Raw genomic sequence first — 22,717 nt, forward strand, 5'->3', positions numbered from 1 at the left:
GCTGTAAAAATATCATTCCGGAACTAAATAAAAAAATATATCTTGTATATATTTCTATTAGGCATAGTTTGGTACATAAGATAAGGGAGTGATTGTAAATAATCATCTTTATTCCATTTTTGGTACCATTTTAAAAAGCTCATGATTTTATCATGGACCCTTGATAAATAATTTTTTAAAAGGATAAAATGTCCCTTCTATTATGTGTGATAATTTTAATATAATGATAAAATACACTACAAATGACTTAATTACCCTCAATTTAAAAATGATTTTTATAAATCTATGCTAATAGGTAGAAATTAAAATCAAATAAATATTTTTATTTATTTTTATATATTATATAATATGATAATTATATAAATGAATTCGAGATAATTATATAAATAATTTTTATAAATCTCAATAAAAGTATTAGTATCACCCGATTAACTTTAAAAATTGATATTTGACTTGACTCACAAAATCAATGGCTCAATTATCATATTATATAATATATAAAATTAGGTAAAAATAATAAATCATGTAAGCACTATCGACGCATGAACAGATAAAAAATATGAACTCAAGCAACAATTTTGAAATTATAAAATTTATTATGATAATGTTAATTTTGTCATTACAATCTAATATATAAATTTAATCACTATTATTAAAATCATACCAAACATTAAATATAATATCATACATCTAATTTATCTTTAACTTATTTATCGTGTATATCCTTAATTTATATTCGATTAATTACGCATCATCAATTATTTATTTTGTCGGTCATTGACATTTGCCACGGACGGCACGAAAACGCGTTACTAAGTATTTGCACTTGCCCCCTCCTTGAAAAAGCAACTGGAATGTGCCCACAGAAATCACTGAATTGCTGATCGATCCAGATATAAATGGTTTCCCTATTTTGTCCCTTAAAGAGTCTTCTCTCTCCTGTCCAGACACGCGCGCGGCCCATTCGCTGGCGAAGTCTCTCTCCGAGAACGGGGGAAATGGCAATTAGGGGTTTTTCCTTTTCTCTTGCTGCTTCTCATATCTTGTTCAATTAGACAAGGTAAGAATTTTGGATATAGATCCGTTTCCATTTTTTGAAGGCTATTCATTTGCTCTTTGTTTGGTTGGGACTGTTTCAATCGAATCGTCTGAATCAGATGCATGTATAAAATCTTTTTTTGCTGAGTTCTGCTGTTTTTCCTGTGTTTGATTGCATTTGGATCTACAGAGAATGATGCTAGATCAGATCCAGATTCTTTTGTAATTCTTTAGTTTTGAAGACACTCTGGACTATGCGTTGATTGATTTGAGTCGGACTTCTGTTTGTTTATTTATATTATTACTACAGTATGACTGATATCTGTTTCGGATCAACTCTGTGACTGTTATCTTGTTGGAAGACAACATCTAGCTAGATCTCACTGGAGTTGGGACAAACCTCCAAGTGTATATAGCTTGTATCGCATCCGAAATTACTTGGCGTGCATTAGGAGGGAAGGTAGGCGATTAGCCGAGCAGAGCTCGGATACGGATTAAAAAACCAAAATAGGTGTGGGAGTACCATATATTTTTTTGGGGGGGACCCCAATCTCATGATAATAATTATATCGATTGAAGATTATCCGACGGTGGTAGATATTTTCCTGTTTAGATGGAGAGATCAAACAGATGAAGACGTAAAGTGGTTGCCATACACATGCGACAATATAAATTGTTGCTCAATTTTCAGACAAATTTTAGGTATAGGGAGAGAGATTCCCTTTCCTTGATAGATGGAGACAGATGTAAAAGACATTATTAACGAAATTCAATCGGAATGAAATTGAAATGAACATTAAAATTCGAATTCAATTAAATTGAAATTCAGCTTAAATTCACATGTTTTTGGGAGGAAAGGCAGGAGAGTAAATGGGAGGAGTAATGTAGTACTTGTCATGAAATCCCTAATGTACGTGCTACTTGTCATGAAATCCGCAACGTACGTAGTACTTGTCATGAATCCGTGTAAATTTAGTTGTATCTATCGTCTTTTTAGAGAGGGGACGTTGCTTGTAGAGAGGGAAAATGTACATAGATATGCATACATAATCACGCACACTGATACAAGCTTGTAATCAATCACGTGGAGATTTAGCCGAGGGATGTTGATTATTTGCACCGGAAATGTGGTAGATAAACTCTTGCTAACTTGAGCCGCTCGCCTCTGGGAAAATATTTCGGTTAGTGAATGCGATTGGAAATTTTGTTTCTAATTACTTTCTATTTATTTGTTTTTGTCACTGTTTTTTTTTTGTTCTGATGTCGAATGTGTATATATATTTGGTATTCCAAGTAAAACCCGTCTCCGCTTACCTGAGCCGGTTATACGATAAAATATTTTCAGGAACATGCAAATGTAAATGAGCTTTGTGCCTTTTAAACTGCAATTTTATTATTTGATCGGTTTAAATGAAGATTAATATCGTGTTCAGGGATTAATAGCTTGCCGATTCGATGATTTTCAGGTTGGCTGAACTGAAATTGTGTCCCTGACTGGCCAAGTGTATAAGATTGTGTTGAAACTGAAGAAATGAGTGGCAACGAGGAAGTCAACAGTGATACTATGAGAAGACTTCAATCATCGTTCAGAACATCACCGTCTTCACTTCCGAAACAACAGAATCCCTTTTTAATGAATCAACAACAAGATGTACCTCTGTTAAGCATGCCACAAGTTCATGGTCAAATTCGACAATTATCCCCAAATTTAGGAGTCGAAAATAGTAGTAAAAGGGCTGGCATCCCACCCTCTTATCCCCAAATTCCACCTATCTCACCTTATTCGCAGATCCCGGTGAACCGCTCTGGAAATCAACAAATCGGTATGCAACACTTTAGTAATAGCCCGGGGCCATCACATACTAGGTCTTTGTCTCAACCCTCGTTCTTTGCACTCGATTCCTTGCCACCTTTAAGCCCTTCACCTTATCGGGAATCTCCTACGAATCTTGTTTCTGAGCAAGCATCGGCTGATGTGTCTATGGAGGACAAGGATGGTGGTGGGAATCTGCATTCGTTGCTGCCTCCCTCTGCTTTTATGAGGGGTAACTCATTGAGGCTTGGAGAAGGTCCTCCCCTTCGTAAGGCTCATAGACGTTCGAATAGTGATATCCCTTTTGGATTTTCGACTATAATGCAGTCTTCTCCTCCACTAATTCCACTGAGGAGTCCTGGTGCTCTGGATAGCTCAGTTTCTCGGCCTTTGCCGTTGGTTAAAAGAGAGTCGAGCTGGGAGAAACGAGTTGAGAACAGTGCAGAAGGGACGGGGGAGAGAAAGTCGGAAGGGGAAGTTGTTGATGATTTATTCTCTGCTTATATGAATTTAGACAATATCGACGCATTCAATTCTTCAGGTACCGATGAGAAACTCGGAAGTGAGAATCGGGATGATTTGGATGGTCGAGCTAGTGGTAGCAAGACAAACGGAGGTGACAACAGTGATAATGAAGCGACCAGTAGTGTTAATGATAGTGCAAACATCATGACAAGACCCGGAGTGTCTCATAAAAGGGAGGGGGTCAAAAGAAATGCTGGGGGAGATATTGCTCCAACCACTCGACACTATAGGAGCGTCTCCATGGATAGTTTTATGGATAAGATTGACTTTGCTGATGAATCAACCAAAATCCCCCCATCTCCTGGGACACATCATGGTCAGCTCTCGCCTACTAATTCTCTGGATGCAAATTCAAATTCATTTAGCTTGGAGTTTGGCAATGGTGAGTTTAGTGGTGCTGAATTGAAAAAGATAATGGCGAACGAGAAACTAGCTGAAATTGCATTAAATGATCCAAAACGGGCCAAAAGGTAATCTGTCCTTTCCGGTTTCATTGCTCTTGAAATAGATGAATTTTATGTGGCATGTTTTGAGTAGAATATGACTGTTTTAGGATCTTAGCTAACCGCCAATCTGCTGCTCGGTCAAAAGAACGGAAGACAAGATATATTGCAGAGTTGGAACACAAGGTCCAAACATTACAGACAGAAGCAACCACGTTGTCCGCGCAACTTACTCTACTTCAGGTGAGAGATTGATAAGATTTTTATTTTTCTCAGGATTTTTGGGCTTGAAATTTTTACTTGATCATGGGTTTCTGTTTGCTTTCAGCGGGATTCTGCCGGTCTAACCAACCAGAACAATGAGCTGAAGTTTCGGCTGCAGGCCATGGAACAACAGGCCCAACTCCGAGATGGTATGCTGATTTAAAAATTTTAGATTTTTAGCTGTATTTTGTGGAGACTTAGTTTCTGTCTTTTTCCTCAACCTCTTCCTCTTCTTTTTTTTTAAAAATAATTTATAGGAAAATGCTATCTAAGTTCTGAACCATTACTGTAGCAACAATTAATGTCCTTTTTCATGTTAAATGGTTTGTCAGGGATTGGCGGGGGGGGGGGGGGGGGGGGGTAATTCTAGTGAAGAATTCGATCACATCACGTCTCCTAAAATGATTTATATTCATGGTTTGTTATCATGTATTTTAAAACAATCTGCACCTTTGGAGGTGCATCGCTACTGTTATAGATAAAGTACAGAATTGAAATTGAGATATTTGTTTCTAACTTCCTTCGACTGTGAATGATGCACCTTTGGAGGTGCATCGCTACTGTTATTAGATAAAGTACAGAATTGAAATTGAGATATTTGTTTCTAACTTCCTTCGACTGTGAATGATGTGAAGTATCTTGAAATTCCTTTTTTCCTCAATGGAATGACACGCGCATTTCGCGTAATGGATACACATTAAACCCTTGAAGATTTAATGATGTTCCAAGAAAGAACTTGCTAAATAGGGTGTGAGTCATAAGAGAACATGGAATTCTTTATTTCTGTTTTACCCACGTATCTAAAGTCACGATACAACCGAGTATTCATAATACATTATCGGAAAAATGTTCTTGTATCCAACTCCACACAAATGGGTGTGTATAAGGTTGAGGTTCATGAACCTAACTTATATAATCCAATAATTACTATTCTGTCATCACATCTAAATTTGACGATCATGACTCGTTTAAATTTCACTTACTTTTGGTTTCTTATGACAGCACTAAACGAAGCACTGACAGCTGAAGTGCAACGTCTGAAAATCGCCACTTCCGAACTTAGTGATGACGCCACCAAATTTCAGCAGCTTTCCATCAATCCCCAGATGTTCCAGTTACGCCAGCAGCCAACTCAATTAAACGTGCATCAGTTGCAGCAGCAGCAGCAGCAGCAGCAGATGAATGGCAGCAGTTCATCTAAGATAAATGAATCGAAGCAGTAGGTTCCTATCGTCACTCCAGATGCCGACCTATTCTCTTAAATCTTTTTCTCCCCATTTAGCGAATTTCGCTACTTTGCTTTCGTTTTATACAATTTTGCACCTGCAATGCAACACATGGAGGCGTGGAATCCAGAAAATCCTACCGCTCGCCCATTTTCATCACATATATATTATCTTATAGACATTATAATACAATGAAGTGTCAGATTTATGCTCTAGGAACAAGGATGTGTCTGTAGAATTTGTTCGTCGGATGAATGTTTTATTTTGTATTTATTTTGATTCTTTTTTGGGTTCAACATGATAGTGACATTTTTTCTCTGTTTCTTGCTCTTTAGTTTGCGACTCCCGTCGAGGACACTTGATACTAAAGAAACTGAACTGCAATTTCGTCAAGGTTATGTATGTGATGTCTTGTATATAACTTCATTATGTTTTTCATGAAACATTTGCAGTTTTTATATTCCTGGGTATAGGTTTGTGCTGTGAGTTATAACATGAAAGGCATCTTAGATTCAGAAATGCCATTTTGATACCAAACCTTGTATGATTGTGTCCGAGGACGGACATAGCAGCTCCATTTGAAGTTCCAAATTAAACATTGGCATTACTTATTCTAATATGCGGATAATGCATTTACAAGTAATTATAGTATCATGGGATATATGATTCTATATTATAGCAGGGACTTAATGTGATGATATAATTTTCAGCATAATTTGAAAAGAGCTTTTCAAAAAATAAATAAAATAATTAAAGAGTGAATAAAGCTCTGATCTTTGTTTAAATTGGGATTTTAAAATTTTGATATTCCAATTGGCATCAAGTATGTAATTTTATTATTTGGGCATAATACTAGTTTGTTTTGTTTAATTTATTATGTTGGTGTTATAGTCAATCTAAAAGTAGAAAGTTTTGAATAAAGAAAGTAGATTAAGGGATCAACTCATTAATTAGATTATGGAAAATGGTTAACTCAAATTCCCAAAACATCATATTTTTTTACTTTGTTGGGTCAGATATCTATCCATTCAATAACCAAATCCGACATGCATCTTCATGTTTCTGAAAATGAAGTTACTAATCAATCTGATTAGTCAGTAATAGATTAGACATTTATCTTCATGCGAACTGTTATTGTAACTATTGTTGTTTTTCCTCGCATCCGTCTGGTCTTTGGGATTGGGAGGATTGTGGCAAATGATTCTGCTCTTACAGTGAATTGTTTCCATTTTCATAATGAATCATGATGTTGATTTTTGAAGTGCGCACATAATAGTTCATTCATGTGACAAACGATCATGTGTTGCTTATAAACAGCACCAATCTTTGTTCCATAATGCTAGAGAAATGTTTATAAAGAACAGTAATTCCAGCAACGTTACAAGTACCACGGAAACTTTGAGAAGATGAAATAATTATTGAGGCATCTTTTTGACTTTCCTTCATATGCAAATCCAATGTTGTTTCCTGAAAAAAGGCTCGGAAAATGGACACATACAAAACTACAGAACATGGTAATGGTGGAATTGTACATGGTGAGATGCAAAAAAAAATACATTTACAGATCAGATGCTTTCAAGTGTTGCTGTCCATCTATCAAATTCATCTGCCTTCTCAGTCTTGCAATGTGTGCTTGCACCTATGTATTCAGATAACTGTGTCAAGCAACAGTGTTTGTGCATAGACGAAAGAAGATACTGTAAACAAAGAGTGTACTGTCATGAACTTGTATTTCACATTATAAAGATTGAGCAAATATAGCAGCTAACGAGTTTGAAACACATCGCAAGTTCATCAATTCCAGCACATAGTGGAATAGAAAAACAGCCCAAGCAAGTCATCGACAGTTCAAATTCTGTCTCCAAACAATTTACATCTTCAATTTTTTCCTTGATAAGATTATTATCATCAAAACTATGGTTTTTCCGAGCTCGCTCTTTATTTTTCAAAATCTTCTTTGTGCAGTGAGAAGAGTGATATTCCGCTCCCAATATTGAATTATTTCAAGCTCAAATTGTTTGATTTTGTACCATCTCATGACATTACTTACCTGCTGGCGAGCTGCAGCGAGTTTCAATAGCTCATCAGCCTCAGAGAAAGTGGTAAACCATTGGTTTAGGGGATGATCTTTGGTGTCGCCTCTCTTGCCATCGCCATGTTCCTCCATAGGCACTATTAAAAACCAGATGAATCGATATCATTCCAATGTGTCATGAATAACCAGCACTTTGAATTCGATTAAGAAAAGCAGAACAAAACAGACCAGGAGGCAGTGTAAAGTCAACAGGCAGTCTTGGCACAACAAGTGCAGGATGATTTTGCACCCGAGCAAAGAACGCCTCTGTAGGCTCTGAGAAAACGATTTCATCATAGGCTTCCACAACAACAGGCTTCTTAATGGAAAGTGGACCAGACTCATCCTCTGGATACAACTTCAAATGGTGAAACCTACACAAAAAAGATAAGACACCTCCATATTTGAAAAATGGCGCAACTGTTGTTTTTATCCCTGGATTGTTCAATACACGTTACTTTTGAGTGGCTCACAAGTGCAAAGGTTTATCATTGACATACACACAAGATAACATCATAACAAGTTGAGTGGCTCACAAGTGCAAAGGTTTATCACTGACATCACCGTGGAAGAAAAGGGTCATAGCGATTTCGAATTCACCCCATCCTGACTCTGATAACTCAAAAGGCGGATTCTCGATAATTCTCGTGGGATTATTAAAGCTCGAATGCAATTGAAATACCACACGCTTTATCACCACCCCGAGATCCTCATTCGTCGCCCCACGAACATATATTGTCCATTTATGTGATTGATGCCTGATCAAGCAAAAGAAGAGTGATTAATGGAAAACCGCCCGACATTTTGATCAAACCCTTTCAACACTCAGCATTTAGTGACGGAGCCAGACCGCCGCTCAAATTTTAAATTTCATTGATCAATTGCCTAAAAATATTATATCTTTTCGCTTAGCTCTTATGCTTGCTCTTGCCCCTAAATTTTTTTTTTAAAAGAAAAAGATTCTCTCAACCCATCCTCCATTTTCTGACTCCGTCCCTGCTAGCATTACTATGATCTCACCCAAAAAAAAAGTGAAAGAAAACAAATTAATACTCACTCAGTCGCCTTCTTGCCAAGCCAAACCGCAATGTTACCATAAACAATGGGAAGACAGATTTCGGAATCTTTACGCTTCTTAACCAAGCTCTACACGATTCGCAACAACCACGCAAAGAATTTTAAAAGTAGCAAAATTCGTAATTATACGGATAAATTCTTTTTAAAACGCTTCACCAGTTCCTTGACAAGAAAACATCTTACTTTTTTTTCATTGTCTTCCGGTGATTTAGCCATTTTTGAGCTCTGCGATTTTGGAAGGGGGTCAGTTATATCCAGCTGATCTGCACCTTGACTCGGAGACATTTTGCAACAAACAATCAATTGTTAATTGTTCGAAACTCGAATTTAATTAGGGTTTCCAATTGGATCATCTCGGGGATCAAATTCTCCTGCGGGAAGGCCTGCTATCAAATTTTACCACCGCTAGTGCAATGGAGAATATATTACCCTGTATAGGTTACGTGTCTTTAGCTGATTGGCAAATAAAATATACTCGAAGGACAACATTTTTACGGGTGTTAAAATTAGATATGACCATCGAATCGAATGATTTAACTCAAAAAAAATCAGGTTTGAGTTTGAGGTAAAAATGATCGGGTTGGATAGGTTCGAGTTGATCCGAAAAGTTTATTTTTTTAAAAAAATAATATAATTAATAAATATTGTATATAATTTTATATATTATATGTCTGGAAAAATATATTTATATCATAAAATTTCATAATTTAATATTTATTTTGAATATTTTTTTATTCTTTAAACAATTGTTTATTTGATTTAGTAAATATACTTTATTTTTCTATAATTAAAGTTTCAAATTTAAATCATATATACGACGGAGATTTTGTTATATTTTTTAATTATATTTTTTTAAAAAAATCAAAATCGAGTTAATCGGGTTGATCGGGTTTGGGTTCGGGTTGACAGTTTTCGAGTTGGCTCGGGTTCGAATTGGACAATTTTTGAATAGTACTATTGCTCGACCCGACCCGACCCGACCCACCCGAATCGACAACTCTAATTTTTACTCTGCCATCTATTGTCTACCGTTGCTCTTGCTAATTCGAAAAACTATACTTTCAACCCTCAACCTTTTCTTTTTTAGAAATAAGTCCCCAACTTTTAACATATGATAGTTTAAAACATTGTGTACTGGAGACCGATTTTTAGTTCTAATGGTCTTACCTTGCTTCCCTTTATATTAACTCAGTTTCGAGTCCTGCCACCCCCTAGAGTAGGATTTTAAAAAAAAAGTTGTGTACAGATGATGATAACAATTCAAACCTGAAGTAGTTGCTTGGTTCACGAAGAATTATTAAAAAGAGATTATTCAACTTATTTTTTTGTTATACAACAAGTGTAAAAGGGTCCAAATGCTGTAAGATGTATGGAAATCTCGTGTACCCCTGAAACGATTCGTTTAGGTCGAATCGTTTCTTTCGCTTCGAGCTAAAACCATCTCGGCATTTGAAAGATTTCCATGTCTATTTTGAAGTGGTATCGATGAATAACAAGGAAGAATCTGCTAAAAGTTCTATAGAAGCAAGCAAAAGATGCATCTCTTAAAGACTTGTTGTGTGAGGCCATATAAGTGTAAGTATGTATAGATGTGAACATGTCAGTGCCATACTAGTTAGAGATCTTTAATGAGGTGGAGAAGTTTGAGGAACATAGCACATGAGGAACCTCGTGGAATGTCGTAAATGGTCAATAGCAGATCAAAAACAAGAAAACCCCATGCACGATTTTTCGGTACTACACGGTATATAAGATAGTATGGCATATGGACATGGTGTGGTGCAGAGGTCCATTATATCTTATCAATGCATTATATGATTTCAGCTGAGAGATTCAACGGATGCTTTAGATTATGGTATCCGGAATGTAATAGGACTAAGTTACTGTATGGTGTTCATGTAGGTAATGATAGAAGATTGTTCCAACTATGTTGCTGTTCTGAACTATTTGAATCTAATATTTTTGGTTGTAAGACTCGCTTATGGAAAGAAAAATGGCGAGGTGAAAATCGAAGTCACTGCTGTTAAACTTTTGAAAACTTTCGACGGAGTAACGAAGGGAAAACTACGAGGCTTCGTATGTTCGATAGCATTTTATGAAAAAGTGATATAGTTTCGTTGATACAATCTTGGCAAGACTAACTACTCTTTGTATTGAAAAGAAAAAGTATTTTTAAGAATATATCTAGCATGATCTGGCCAAGCAAGAGGTGAGATTGGTAAATTGATCCTCATTGCAGGGAATGGTGAGGCCACCAGTTGGATGGTTGAACCCGAATTCGTCTTCAGCTCAACTTAGTAAATCTTGAAACAAAGGTTCATTCAAGTATGGTATTGGAACAACAAATCTCTTCTTTTTGGAACTCTCCCCAGCATAGACGACAAAATGACCCTTTGGGACGTCACTTCCCGGCGTTGAAGTTAATCCTTTCGCTTTGAATGAAGACCATCTCAGCATTTAACGAATGGACGTCGTTGTTTTGAAGTGTGGATGGATGAAGAACAAAGAAAGAGATAATAGACCTTGGTAGAAAGCTAATAAGCTTCTTGAACACTTGTGACTTGTTGTATATGGCCAAAAAGTCAAGTATATATAGGAATCTTGACCGAGTGGTGAAGAGGAGAGTTTATTTATGGTGTCTGATGAGTTTTGAGGAACATAACACGAGGAATCGGCTTAAAAGGCCGATCACAGATTGAAAAGAGGAAAATTCATGTAAGATATTCGTTAAAACATCGTACTCAAGATAACATGGCATGTGGCACAGAGGGCCTCAAGCTGCCATATCATTGAATTTTCGTGATCTCCGCGGAGATTGCCAAGCGTAGGTCTGTTGGCATCCTAACATGTCTGTACGAGTCCTCTTTCCGCCATATACAGCCTTAGTAATGAGTCGTATTTCTGCTGTTAGGTATGATTATCGTTGGGCACTCTGCTGCTCCTTAGCAAATATGGAAGCCTAAGTTTTTTATGATAAGTAGGAAAAAGAAACCATGCCATGCCTGAATTCCCTTGTCCCTTGTTTGAAGAGACGGGGACCGCGAATAATCATCTAACTCATACTTAGCGTTAATGAATTTCCAAATAGGTTCTGTTTCGGGGTTTGTATTAAATAACTTGTGAACATGTGGAAAATGCCTTGAAAGCTAGAATGGATTTCTCTAGTGACTAAGCCTGAAATTTACAAGCGTTGGGTTAAAAAAACAGGTAAAAAGCTATTCAAGGATCCACGGAATTGAATTGTTGAAGGGTAAGTTGTCATTTTCTTGTTTTCTGTCGTCAGTAATTGAACAAGTGGTCTTATATTGATCTTGTAGAGTATGCATAACCTACTTTATCAAACTCAATAATTTGATAAACATTAATTTTAGGTGCATGCTCATAGTTAAAATGAATGCATGACCAATTAATAACCAACATTATCCTTTCCCCTTCAAATCCTTAATTTCATCATAATCTACTCTAATATATGGTTACTTCGTAACATGCCATATGGATACTTGAATGAATCATGTTCTTGTTCCGCTCGACTTTGTAGATCTTGAAATGGAGATTCTTCTAGTGTTATATATATTGGAATAGTTACAAATCGATTTCAACTGAGATTCTTAACATATCAGCTGTAATAGGCCTTTTTTCCGCCATTTACCAACTTTGGCTTATAAGTAAATAAAACAACATAATCGAAATCCAAGTAATTTGAGGTAACTATTTTGTGAAGCAAACACGAATACAGATACGAAAGCAGACACCTGCTATATGAAATCTTGCTTGGCTAGGGACGAAACAACAGTAGTTTGCTTGAAGTTGGTTGGGGGTGGGGGGCAACGGAGTAACAAAAAGATCAAGCAAAGGAGAAGAAAGAGCAGGGGAATGGGTGAATGCTTTGCATTTGGTCTTTGAAGGGATCCTTACCAAGAAGGTAACTGTCCAACGTGGGCCTTCGTTGTTTATCATAGTTTTACATTTCAAATATTGAGTTATACTCAAAGTTGTACATATACTGATCAGATATTTGTCAGGTGTTTTCTGATAAGGGACTATTTTATTCCACTCTAGATCACGAAGGACAATTTCAATTACACTCCATGCAACTTCAAGGAAAAGAACAAACGAAAGTAGAAGAATTCAAACACAAGAAGTCTTTGCAACACCTATGTTTATTCAAGAAAATGTGTGGTACGAGCTCTGCAGACCGATATAAAATTACGGGCACTTGCGTTTATTATCACGGGTTGTCATGGTTGCATAGCAAGCACAGGCCTCGTAATTTCCAGACGTCCCCGGCGGAACACAGTTGCACCTGGCGCAGCATGTGCCGCAAGCCCTCTTGCACAGTCTTTGCCTCGACGACAATTTGCACCTCCCCTCACAGGCTCCCCCGCAGTCTGCTTAGTAAAACACGAAAAACAAACATGAAAAAGCAGTAACGCAGTAAGTGTGTGTGTATTGAGTTTAGCTATGCTCCACCAACCGTGTCAACTTTGTGTCCACCAGTGAAGTGGTAGTCACATATTATATGTAATGGATCATATTAAAATTATACATATAGATTAGCGTCATCTCACTAATAGGTTCAAAAAGTTTACACGGTTGTTGGACAGCATAGCAAAACTCAATATATCATGTCAAACTTTGTGCACATCAGCTTGGTAACACTCACATATTGGATACCTAATTTTGATATGATTTATTACATCCAATAAATAGATATCACATCATTGTTAGATACAAAAGTTGACATAGTTGATGAGCATCATAACGAAATATTCGAAAAATATGAGAGCGCAATATTTAGATTACCGATTTTCGGGACGGAAGTTATGGTTTCCGTAATCTATCAATCTGCAATATTCATTCATAATAACTGACTAAATAATAACGTAGAATTAATGGACACTTTCTTGACATTGAAAATTTTAAATTAAACTCAGTTTATAGCATCATAATTAGAGAACTGAAATTGAAGAAACGTGTTTATGTAATAATCAACGGTTGATTGACTTGAAATGCTTGGAGTTGATGCAAGACAAGCAGAGTGAGCAAGATTGAAGCAATAAGAACTCTGAAACCAGCCATTTTTTGTATGATTCTATATGAATATTTCAAGAAATTAATAGATATCGAGTTTATTTTTCTTTTTTTATCTGAAGAAAGTGTCATTAAGGGGACTATTTATAGAGGAAAGATGGATCGATCAATAATGAAAGAACAGGCCCGGGCTCAGGAAAGTAAGTACGTGCATGCAGATAGACAACGCAGAGCTCTGCAATAATGTAGCCTACCGACTCAAATAAAAAATATAACCATTTTTTAACAATAAATTATGGAGGAAAAAAAAAATCAAAAGACAGAAGAAAAGAAAAAAATTACTATCTTTCCTGCATGCCTCTTATATATATGCAAATTTCAAAATTTTTAAGTTTTCTTTGTACAAAATATAGCAAGTGTTTCCATACCAACCCAAATTTGTTTGGCAGTATAAATTTTAATGTATTGTTCCATAAACACAAAAAAAGAGAGAGGATAAGAATTAGTTAATTGAAGCCAAAGATGCAAAGAATAAATTAGTAATATAATGAGAAGTGTCTTTTGTCCCCTTCACTGTTAATTGTCCCACCTCGGTTGGATAAATAACCTTTGAGTGGTATATATGGGATTGAACAATCCCCCCTTGAGCTAGCTTTTGGGATTGAATTAGGTTCAAGTTCCAATCTTAACATGGTATCAGAGTTCGGGTTTCACCGTTATTTGTTGGACTGCCTATAATTAGATCACCCGTCCTGCTCTTTAACATTCACTTAAACAAAACCTTCCATTTTTATTCTGCATGCGAACCAACTTCCTTTTCTGCTTCACAGCTGTTGTCTTTATGTAAATCTCCTATCTTTATTAAGACTTTAAAAAAATTTCCAAAGAAAGTAGTAATAATGATAAATCGAGAGATGGTGCGTTTCTTGGTGGAGACGGTATTTGTTGTAATATAAAAAAGAGAAGAACTTTCGAGTCTTTTAGGACAAGTGTGGTGCCATGCATTTGCAGACCTTAAAAGAGACGAAATTTTTAAAAACGTGTTTTGATGATTTGGTAAATTCGATTCTTATTTGCGTTAATAGGCGGCATGGTATGGTCTGGGTAAAGCATAACATGCAAGACACTAAAAATTTTGATCAGGTGTTTGATCAAAATTAAATTAATGGATTTGGACAAAAATAGTAAGTAAATTAATAAATGAATAAAATAATTTGATCTAGTAAAAGATTTGACATATATAGATAATTTGTCATACACATTAATCTACTTAATGCCTAAAAAAATTATAATTAAATAAATATAAATGATTTCAAATAATAATAATAATAATTTATTATGAAAATGAATTTATTTCCCTTATCTTTATCATAATGCTTCTAGTTCTTAATACTTCACCAAAACTTTTCTGATCTTAAAACTCTTTGAATATAACAAAATTAGATCTTACCATTATTTTTAATTATAAAATTAGGCGAGAACTAATTACATGAAATATTTTTAAATTTAGAAAATGAAAGTGTTGATGAGATCCAGAGACACAAAATGTAATTCTTAATGAACTGAAACATCATCCATCCAACCTAAGCATCATGATCATTGATTCAAATGCTTACACAGCCAAACCATATTGTAAACCAAATTACAGCTTAGTCAGTTCAGTCAATTGGGTATATAGCAAAACAACTGCTTGATATAAATAACGAATCTGCCTAAGTTATTAGCATTTCATTTCACCAGATTTTTGAGCTGAAGGAGTGGAGCGAGCCTTGTCGCATGTCAGTGCACAAGATTGGTTACACCACTCCAGAGGGAAGGCGCAGTACGAGCTGCCCTCCAAAGACACTGCAGGTTAACATAGCAAGGTTGGTGAGATGTAATAGAATGAATAACACAAGATAGCTATACGACCTAAGATGCAGACCTTTTAATGTAATAATAACAAAAGTCGGCCAGGATGAACGTTTGAACTATTTCTGATAAAAGAACCATTGATGGCCATAGTCCATGGCCCAATGCCACGAGAAGATGACCACGGCTGTCCAACACCTGGCAATTGCAAAAAAATTATAAATTTAAGACCCAGTGATTGTACCAGAAACTATAGAATGGGGGCAACGGTGCAACTCAAAATCATCTAAAGTGTAGCAGTCTAAACGTCAAATCTCCATAGTTGTACCACGTAGGATAGCACAGAGGAATTATTCCTCTCTAATGGTTAATATAATGTTTGGTGCCACAAGTAGATTTGTAATTTCAAATAGCAATGGGCTTTCAAATTCTTCCAACAATGCATTAACAGAATACTGCAGTAGGAACAGGTCATATGAATATAATTTAATTTCCACATAAATTACAAGATTATTATATGCCCGATAGCCGGGTTTCATAGAGATGGCCGGATAGGGTATATTCAACATCAACTTTCACATGCTTAACAAAATAAAATGACCATATCGTAAAACTCCATGAAGCCATTCTTACTCCCATTTAGTACCTTGTAACATTTATGAGTAATGGTGAAATGTTTGAGTAGGATTAGATAATGGGTTATTACAATGATTCGCATTTTACATCAAGCCAGCTAAAGAATGCTTAAAAATAATGATAAAGTTAGTGTATCAAACCTGGAGAACCCAATGAGCACAGCTCAGAAACCTCGCAACACCCAATGCAAATACATAATGAGCTGTAAATGGTTCCACAATCTGTAGCCAAGGAATTGAAAAGCCAAAATTACAAAATAAACATGAATACGCTAACACCTAACACAGAAATTCCAAGTAAAACTCTACCTTAGTGTTTTGCATGACGCGTAGTTGAGGTAAGACGGAAATGGCTTCAAGGTAAACACAGAAGGCCCAAGCAATCCGGTTGACTAAGTGATGTGATGTAGATGGGTGTATCAATAGAGCTAAAACAGCACATGGGACCAACTGCAACGCATGGAAAGTGATGCACTCATTTTTTGAAGACAGAGATAGTATGATTCCCATGTACATATTAAGACTCACCACATAATATAGTGCAAAATTGTCTTTATCCTCCATGTAACTTGATCTTAGCTTCAGACGAATCATGTAAATAACCCACAAGGTTGTAGCTAGTGTAGCCATGTCAAGCAACGTGTGTATGTCATATTCCATAACAAAACTGCAATACAATCTAACAGCCAAAAAGATAGCTGTCAGCTCCTGGGATTTGAGTGAAATCCCTGCAATATTTAATTTAAAACAATTGGAGGGTATCAGCTTCCGGCACCACAAAAAAGCCAACCAAAAAGCACCAATAACATAGTCATTTGTTTGCTTCACAAAACTTACCTGGAATGTTGAACAAATCATTCAAAAATCCACACTACGCCCCAATTATTGTACTAAAAGAGGAGATATCTCATCAAGAAATGCAATCAAAACACATTGACAAACCAAAAGAAAAAACCAAACTGTAAAGCAGAGCCACATGCTAAATGTTCATAGTGACAATCGAAATATCTGTAAGTATTAATATTACTTGTTTTGTTTCGAGGTTCTCAATTCAAGGTCTAGTTTCTGTTACCTTCAACTTCACAATTAGCTTACAGCACATTATATTTACACCCCATAAAAGATCCTGCACAACTTTAAGTTAGGCGCGTGAAAATTTAAATTAAATAACAAAGTACATCAAGGACACTGATTGAAGTTATAAAGACAGTTCAAAATTCAAGTTGAACTAAAGGTTGATCTCGACCCTCAAAAAAGAACCAATTCTGGAACACAGTGGTCATAGGAAAAAAATCAAATATTTTAGGCAGGATTAATGTTATTTCCTTCTTTCATTTCAATGGCGCAAATAAGCCCGTAACTAGACCCCGAGATTATATTTTCAATAACAAAAGGAAAACAGTATGGCGAAAATCACATCTTTGCAACACAAGAAATACCTTATTATAAACAAAAGTAGCGCCACTTCGCACATTTCCCAAATTTGCCAATTTAATCAAAACAAGATCTCCCCAAAATCCCAAAAGTCTCAAACTTTCTCATCCTCCACTCAACCAATTAAAATGAAACCCTAAAACACCAACCCCAGCATTAGCAAACACGTAAACTAAAACAACACACACACAATCGAATCATTACCTGCGCAAGTTTTCTCCTTCATAAGCTTGTAAATAAGCACAGAGATTCCAATCGAGTGAACCCCCTCCGCGGCTACGAAAAGATTATCGTGATCGTGTACAATTGCGCGGAGGAGCACGAGCGTCGCCATACCACTGATGACGGCAAGAAAAGCCTTCACCTTGGGCGGCTGCCGCCGCACCCACGACGACACAACTTCGATCGGTCTTCGTGGAGCCCTCATATTTGTATATACAGTGTATACGTATGTTTTCCTTTGGGTTTTTCGACAGGGAAATGAGAAGACGAGGGTGAGAGGAAAATTGTTGAAAATGGAAATTTGATGTAGGTGAAATAAGGAAATTTAAGGTTTCTTGAAAATGGATGAAATTAGTTTTCAAAAAAAAAAATGGATGCAATTTATGAAAATGAGGACACAAATAAAATTTACCCGTATTCTTATTCTAAAAATTAAAATTATTTAGCCAAGTATTTAATTTTAATTATAAAAAGATTTTTTACGAAGATTATATAGTATATATAAATTTTTAAGAGCTTGTGTTGCCCTATATCCAAAGTTCCAAAGTCCAATTTTAATTTGTATTTGTTTTTATAGATCTCATAATTTTAATTATTTGGATTTGAAGATGTAAATCAATTTTGTTTATCGAATCTTCTTAAAAACTTAAAAAAATCGTTATAAAAAAATATGAATAAATTTGAAAATTTCGAGTGTATTTCCTCAAATAGATAAGATTTTTAAAATAATGCCCGTGGTTGGAAATATTAAGAGTCGGAGGTTGGAAATATTAAGAATCGGATTGTTTTGTTTTGTAACCCTGATCAATATTTTTTTTGAAAAAATAGCTTCATGTAGTGTATTTGTTCACTACATGAGGAGGTTATTTTTTTTAAAAAAATATTGACCAGGTCTATTTCCCCGAATATCTCCTCAAATGTAATTGGTATTTAGTAAAATAACAATTGAAATGGCAGCGTAAATTAATTTAAAAAAAAAAGTAAGTGCAAATGGTAGTTCTTTTTAATCAAACCATTTATTTCATGCTCCGGTGTTATCTTTCTTAGACAATAATATAAAAGAATATAATATAGTAAATCAAATAAATTAATTACAAATCAGAGAGTTGAGCTAACATGAATTTGAAGTCAACATTTTGTTGGAATTTGGACTTTGGAGCGTTGAGAAATATTATCACGTGGTTTGGCAGCGTCGTGCTCATGTAAATTAATCTTTAAAATTAGAATCTAAATCAAAGTAAAAATTTTTAAGAGACGATTTCAAGGGTAGTATTTTATGAGACGAATATTTTGTTTGGGTCATTAATGAAAAAATATTACTTTTTATGCTAAGAGTATTACTTTTTATTGCGAATATCGATAGGATTGACCCGTCTCAAATATAAATATTCGTGAAACCGTCTCACAATAGACCTATTCCTAAATCAATAGCCATATATTTTATGTAGGAAAATAAATCTTATTATTATTATATATAAAACTATATATGCCTCAAGATTTAAATCTAATCAATTTTTTCTCATCCATAAGAAAAAATTATTAAATTCGACCTCGTGATCTAGATGTGCATACAGTTTATATATATATATATATATATATATATATATATATATATATATATATATATATATATATATGTGTGTGTGTGTGTGTGTGTGTGTGAAAAATAAAAAAATATTTTAAGAACCAATTTATATAAGCTACAGCAATCTACATTGAACACATGATTTTTAACAATAATAATACTTTCTTTAATTACTCCTAAAGGTATTTATTTGCTTAAGAAGATTGGAAAATGAAATATACATAATCGAATTATGACGATAGAAAGCTGGATAGAGTTGGGAATTTCGTGTGGGCGAAAAGAAAACCAGAAATTTAGGAAGCCAGCTTTTCTTTAAAAGAAGGATATTTCAGCAATAGAAAGTGTATAAAAAGGATAACAAAAAGATCAAAATAGGCAAAAAAAAAAATCTGAGAGAAAATGTCTCAAACTCACAAATAGAAGAACTTGCGAGATTCACTCCATCTGAAAAAAATGATGCATTTCAATGATGATCTGTCATATATTGGAGAAGTGTGGTATATAAGTTACCGCGTCACGATATGATCCGACCAAGGGCTTACTGTGCTCGATGGATTCTCTTCCCCAGGAAACTCTACCGATTTCATCAAATATTTGAAGCAAAATGAGGGAATGGATCTTGATGTTGTCTGAAAGATATGTTTTGGCTAAGCAATTCTCTAAGCCTTTGTCACGATTCAAAAATCATGCAGCAACCTTCTTGGAAGCCACGGAGTTGATTATAGTGGCAAACTCGGGACCCTACAGTGGTTAAATCATAAAGAAATAAGACATACACATCACACATGTCACATTATTATCATCAAAACTCTGAATTGAATATACCCCACTTTATTTTTTTTAGTTGGAAAAGAAGATTTACAATTGAGTCTTGAACTCGAGACATCGTCTCATATTTGAGATTTTGGTATCAGATGAAGTACAAGTCATTGGCACTTCTCACAACTATCAGTAGCAGCAAATTTAGTACATGTCAAATGTTGACCTTTTTGCGATTTTAGCCTGAAGTATGAAGCATCTTAGCTTACATGTGAGAACCTCACCAAGTCATCGTGTTTTGTATTAATGTTCACCAAAAAAATGCTATCTATCTCGGATTTAATGCAAAGGAGATGATGTTTATTTGCTAAGTACAGCATGTGAAATGAAGAAAAAGAGGGCGGGGGGAGACAGAAAACAATATAGGTATACAAACAATTAGCAGGGTATAAAACATAAATATGAGCAGGAAAACAAGATAATTCCTTGAGGGATGCACCACCGACCGGAAATCCATCAGTGTCTTCTTGCTTTGCAAGCTCGGCGCAATTGCCTCCATTGACAGAACCTGTGGATAAAAATTTTGAGATTATACAGGTGAATGGACAAATAAAGGAAATTTGTCTCTTCTACTGAAATGTTAGAACTGGCTATATAATAGATGTTACATTGGATCTTGGAACCGAAATCAAGATTTCATAGAAGTCATTTCTCTCAAAAATTAGAAAACTCAAGCTGGATTTTACACACCTCCACAAATAATGCTGAGTTTTGGAAGCAACTTCTGCAGAAACATTCTTACTAAGCCAATCACGAACAGCTACATGGACCTCCTGAGCCTGCTCTGGTGTGGCCACTTTACCAGTTCCTATAGCCCATACGGGCTCGTATGCAATGACAGTCTTATCCCAACTCGGGACAACATCTGCATATCATGAAAGTGAGAGGAAAAATATCACAAATGACGCAGGGATGTATATATATATGGAGAGAGAGAGAGAGAGAGAGAGAGAGAGATTAAACTTACCAGCAGAAGCCTTCAACTGCTGAAAACAAACATCAAAAGTTTTTCCCGCTTCTCTTTCTTCTAATAACACTCCAATGCAGGCAATCACTCCAATATTCCGACTCAAGGCATAAGCAGCTTTCTTCCCAATGAACTACAGAAGATGATGAATGAACAGGACTTAAGGCACATATAAAATTCAGCAATATAAAAAGAAAGCCATAACATCATACGAACTCATAGTTTTCTTCCCATCTCTTTTTAGAAGAAGCTATGAATGACAGAAAAATAATTGGTGATATGCATATGACAATAGTGACATTGATATTTATATTTTAAATTTAGGACGAAATCGTTTAAGTGGGGATACTTGCATATCTTCCTTGATCGTCTTCTCCAATTATACGTCTCCTCTCGGAATGCCCTAAAACCACCCAATTGCAGCCAAGGTCTTTTATTTGTTCAACGCTATACAAGATGGAGTGGTAAATTGTAAATCCTTGCTCCTATGGTAACTAGCACAATTGTGTCGATTATAAAGGTCGAGTAGAGGATTATTAACCAAGTGCAAAACTGCAGGGCGAAATGGCGAAATTGCGAGAATAACCAGCTGAAATAAGCATATGAAACAACTCAAGTGGAACCAATTAAAATGGTATGACAAAATATGGAAACCATCAAATAACCCCTACAGCCAAATTAATGATATGCAGAAGAATGTCAGCAAAGGAACCAATTTCTTAGATTTTCTTTGCTTTTTCCATTTTCTTTAGATGAATGAGATCACAGTTCACCTTTCATATCTATTAGAAAACCGTATCAAGCCAATAGTAGCACAGTTCATTTCGTACCCGGTCCTCGAATGAAAACACAAAACATCTGCAAATCCTTTCTTTCCACAAACAAGATAACCTTGATCTAGAGAACAGCATGTTGAGATAACAAACCTGATCTCGCCAGTAAATGCACCACCTTTTCCAGTCCAACAATTCTGAGCAGCTATCTCAATTCGATCAGATGAGTTTTTTTATCTGATCAATATAGACAAACGGTGGCGCCACTACAAACAATTACAGCTACCTACCACAATTCTATGATAATAATGCAACTCTACATAACTCTCCAAATTGCAGTTCATGGCAGATTTTGAAAACGTCCAGACTTGAGAATACAAATTCATTGTTCGCTCCTGGAAAGAAACACGGGATGGTATGGCCTCATTTCCTTGGAAAATAATAGTTTTGCTGTTTGCAATTTAAAATGGTTGTTCATCTCTCATTTTCATATTTCCCCGAAAATCAAGCTGAGAGAAAAATGAGAACAAGATGAAATTCAACACAATGAAGCATGGGAGGGGAATCTAAACCTAGAGATGCTAGAAAATAAGGTCATCATAAAGCCCCTCAATATACTCCGATTATAATATCACATTAATAATTTTAATAGCAGAGAAGAACTCACCAACATCAGACTCCAAGGCTGAACTGTTCAGATCAGAGACAAGCTTGCTTAGGGAGTCTTTTGTACCATTTTAATTAAAGAACAACAAATGAGCTATTGAATGGAGTATATGGTAAAACAAAAAACAAGGAAGCAGAAATAACATATTTATCACTCATATTATTCAACTTTACAGCCCGAAAAATGAGCATATATAACACACACCCATCGTAATACATAATAGATATATTAATAACATAAGATATAATTGAAATCATAACATGAACACTCTCT

General features: G+C 35.5%; 3 protein-coding genes and 2 pseudogenes across 5 annotated transcripts; 1 reads left to right on the plus strand and 4 right to left on the minus strand.

The window, feature by feature from the left end:
• The first annotated feature begins 903 nt into the window (after positions 1-903).
• Positions 904-5,735, plus strand: LOC140841836 (bZIP transcription factor 29-like). The gene is made up of 5 exons (XM_073209539.1): positions 904-1,060; positions 2,505-3,846; positions 3,930-4,062; positions 4,148-4,232; positions 5,086-5,735. Exons 2-5 carry the CDS (start codon positions 2,570-2,572, stop codon positions 5,304-5,306), a joined length of 1,716 nt encoding a protein of 571 aa, XP_073065640.1. The 5' UTR covers positions 904-1,060; positions 2,505-2,569; the 3' UTR covers positions 5,307-5,735.
• A 946-nt stretch (positions 5,736-6,681) lies between these two features.
• On the minus strand, positions 6,682-8,836 carry LOC140841837 (transcription initiation factor TFIID subunit 14b-like). Of its 3 annotated transcripts, none has more exons than XM_073209543.1 (6): positions 8,644-8,833; positions 8,441-8,529; positions 7,920-8,141; positions 7,573-7,757; positions 7,360-7,481; positions 6,682-6,948 (listed from the first exon to the last, which is right to left on the minus strand). In XM_073209543.1, the coding sequence occupies exons 1-6, from the start codon at positions 8,743-8,745 to the stop codon at positions 6,868-6,870; spliced, it is 801 nt and encodes a 266-aa protein (XP_073065644.1). In that variant the 5' UTR covers positions 8,746-8,833; the 3' UTR covers positions 6,682-6,867. The 3 variants fall into 3 exon arrangements, with proteins under 3 accessions (XP_073065644.1, XP_073065643.1, XP_073065641.1); XM_073209542.1 differs by having other exon boundaries at positions 6,744-6,964; positions 8,644-8,836; XM_073209540.1 differs by lacking the exon at positions 6,682-6,948 and having other exon boundaries at positions 6,979-7,481; positions 8,644-8,835.
• Positions 8,837-10,644: 1,808 nt separating this feature from the next.
• Positions 10,645-10,917, minus strand: LOC140840924 (auxin-induced protein 15A-like; annotated as a pseudogene).
• Positions 10,918-15,064: 4,147 nt separating this feature from the next.
• LOC140841838 (uncharacterized) lies at positions 15,065-17,958 on the minus strand. Its single transcript, XM_073209544.1, has 6 exons — positions 17,616-17,958; positions 16,506-16,705; positions 16,287-16,427; positions 16,119-16,199; positions 15,416-15,540; positions 15,065-15,336 (listed from the first exon to the last, which is right to left on the minus strand). Exons 1-6 carry the CDS (start codon positions 17,836-17,838, stop codon positions 15,288-15,290), a joined length of 819 nt encoding a protein of 272 aa, XP_073065645.1. The 5' UTR covers positions 17,839-17,958; the 3' UTR covers positions 15,065-15,287.
• A 1,500-nt stretch (positions 17,959-19,458) lies between these two features.
• Positions 19,459-22,514, minus strand: LOC140840925 (triosephosphate isomerase, chloroplastic-like; annotated as a pseudogene).
• Between the last annotated feature and the right edge of the window lie 203 nt (positions 22,515-22,717).

The sequence above is a fragment of the Primulina eburnea genome, chromosome 9 (assembly GCF_022965805.1).
Source record: "Primulina eburnea isolate SZY01 chromosome 9, ASM2296580v1, whole genome shotgun sequence".
NCBI classification, from domain to species: domain Eukaryota; kingdom Viridiplantae; phylum Streptophyta; class Magnoliopsida; order Lamiales; family Gesneriaceae; genus Primulina; species Primulina eburnea.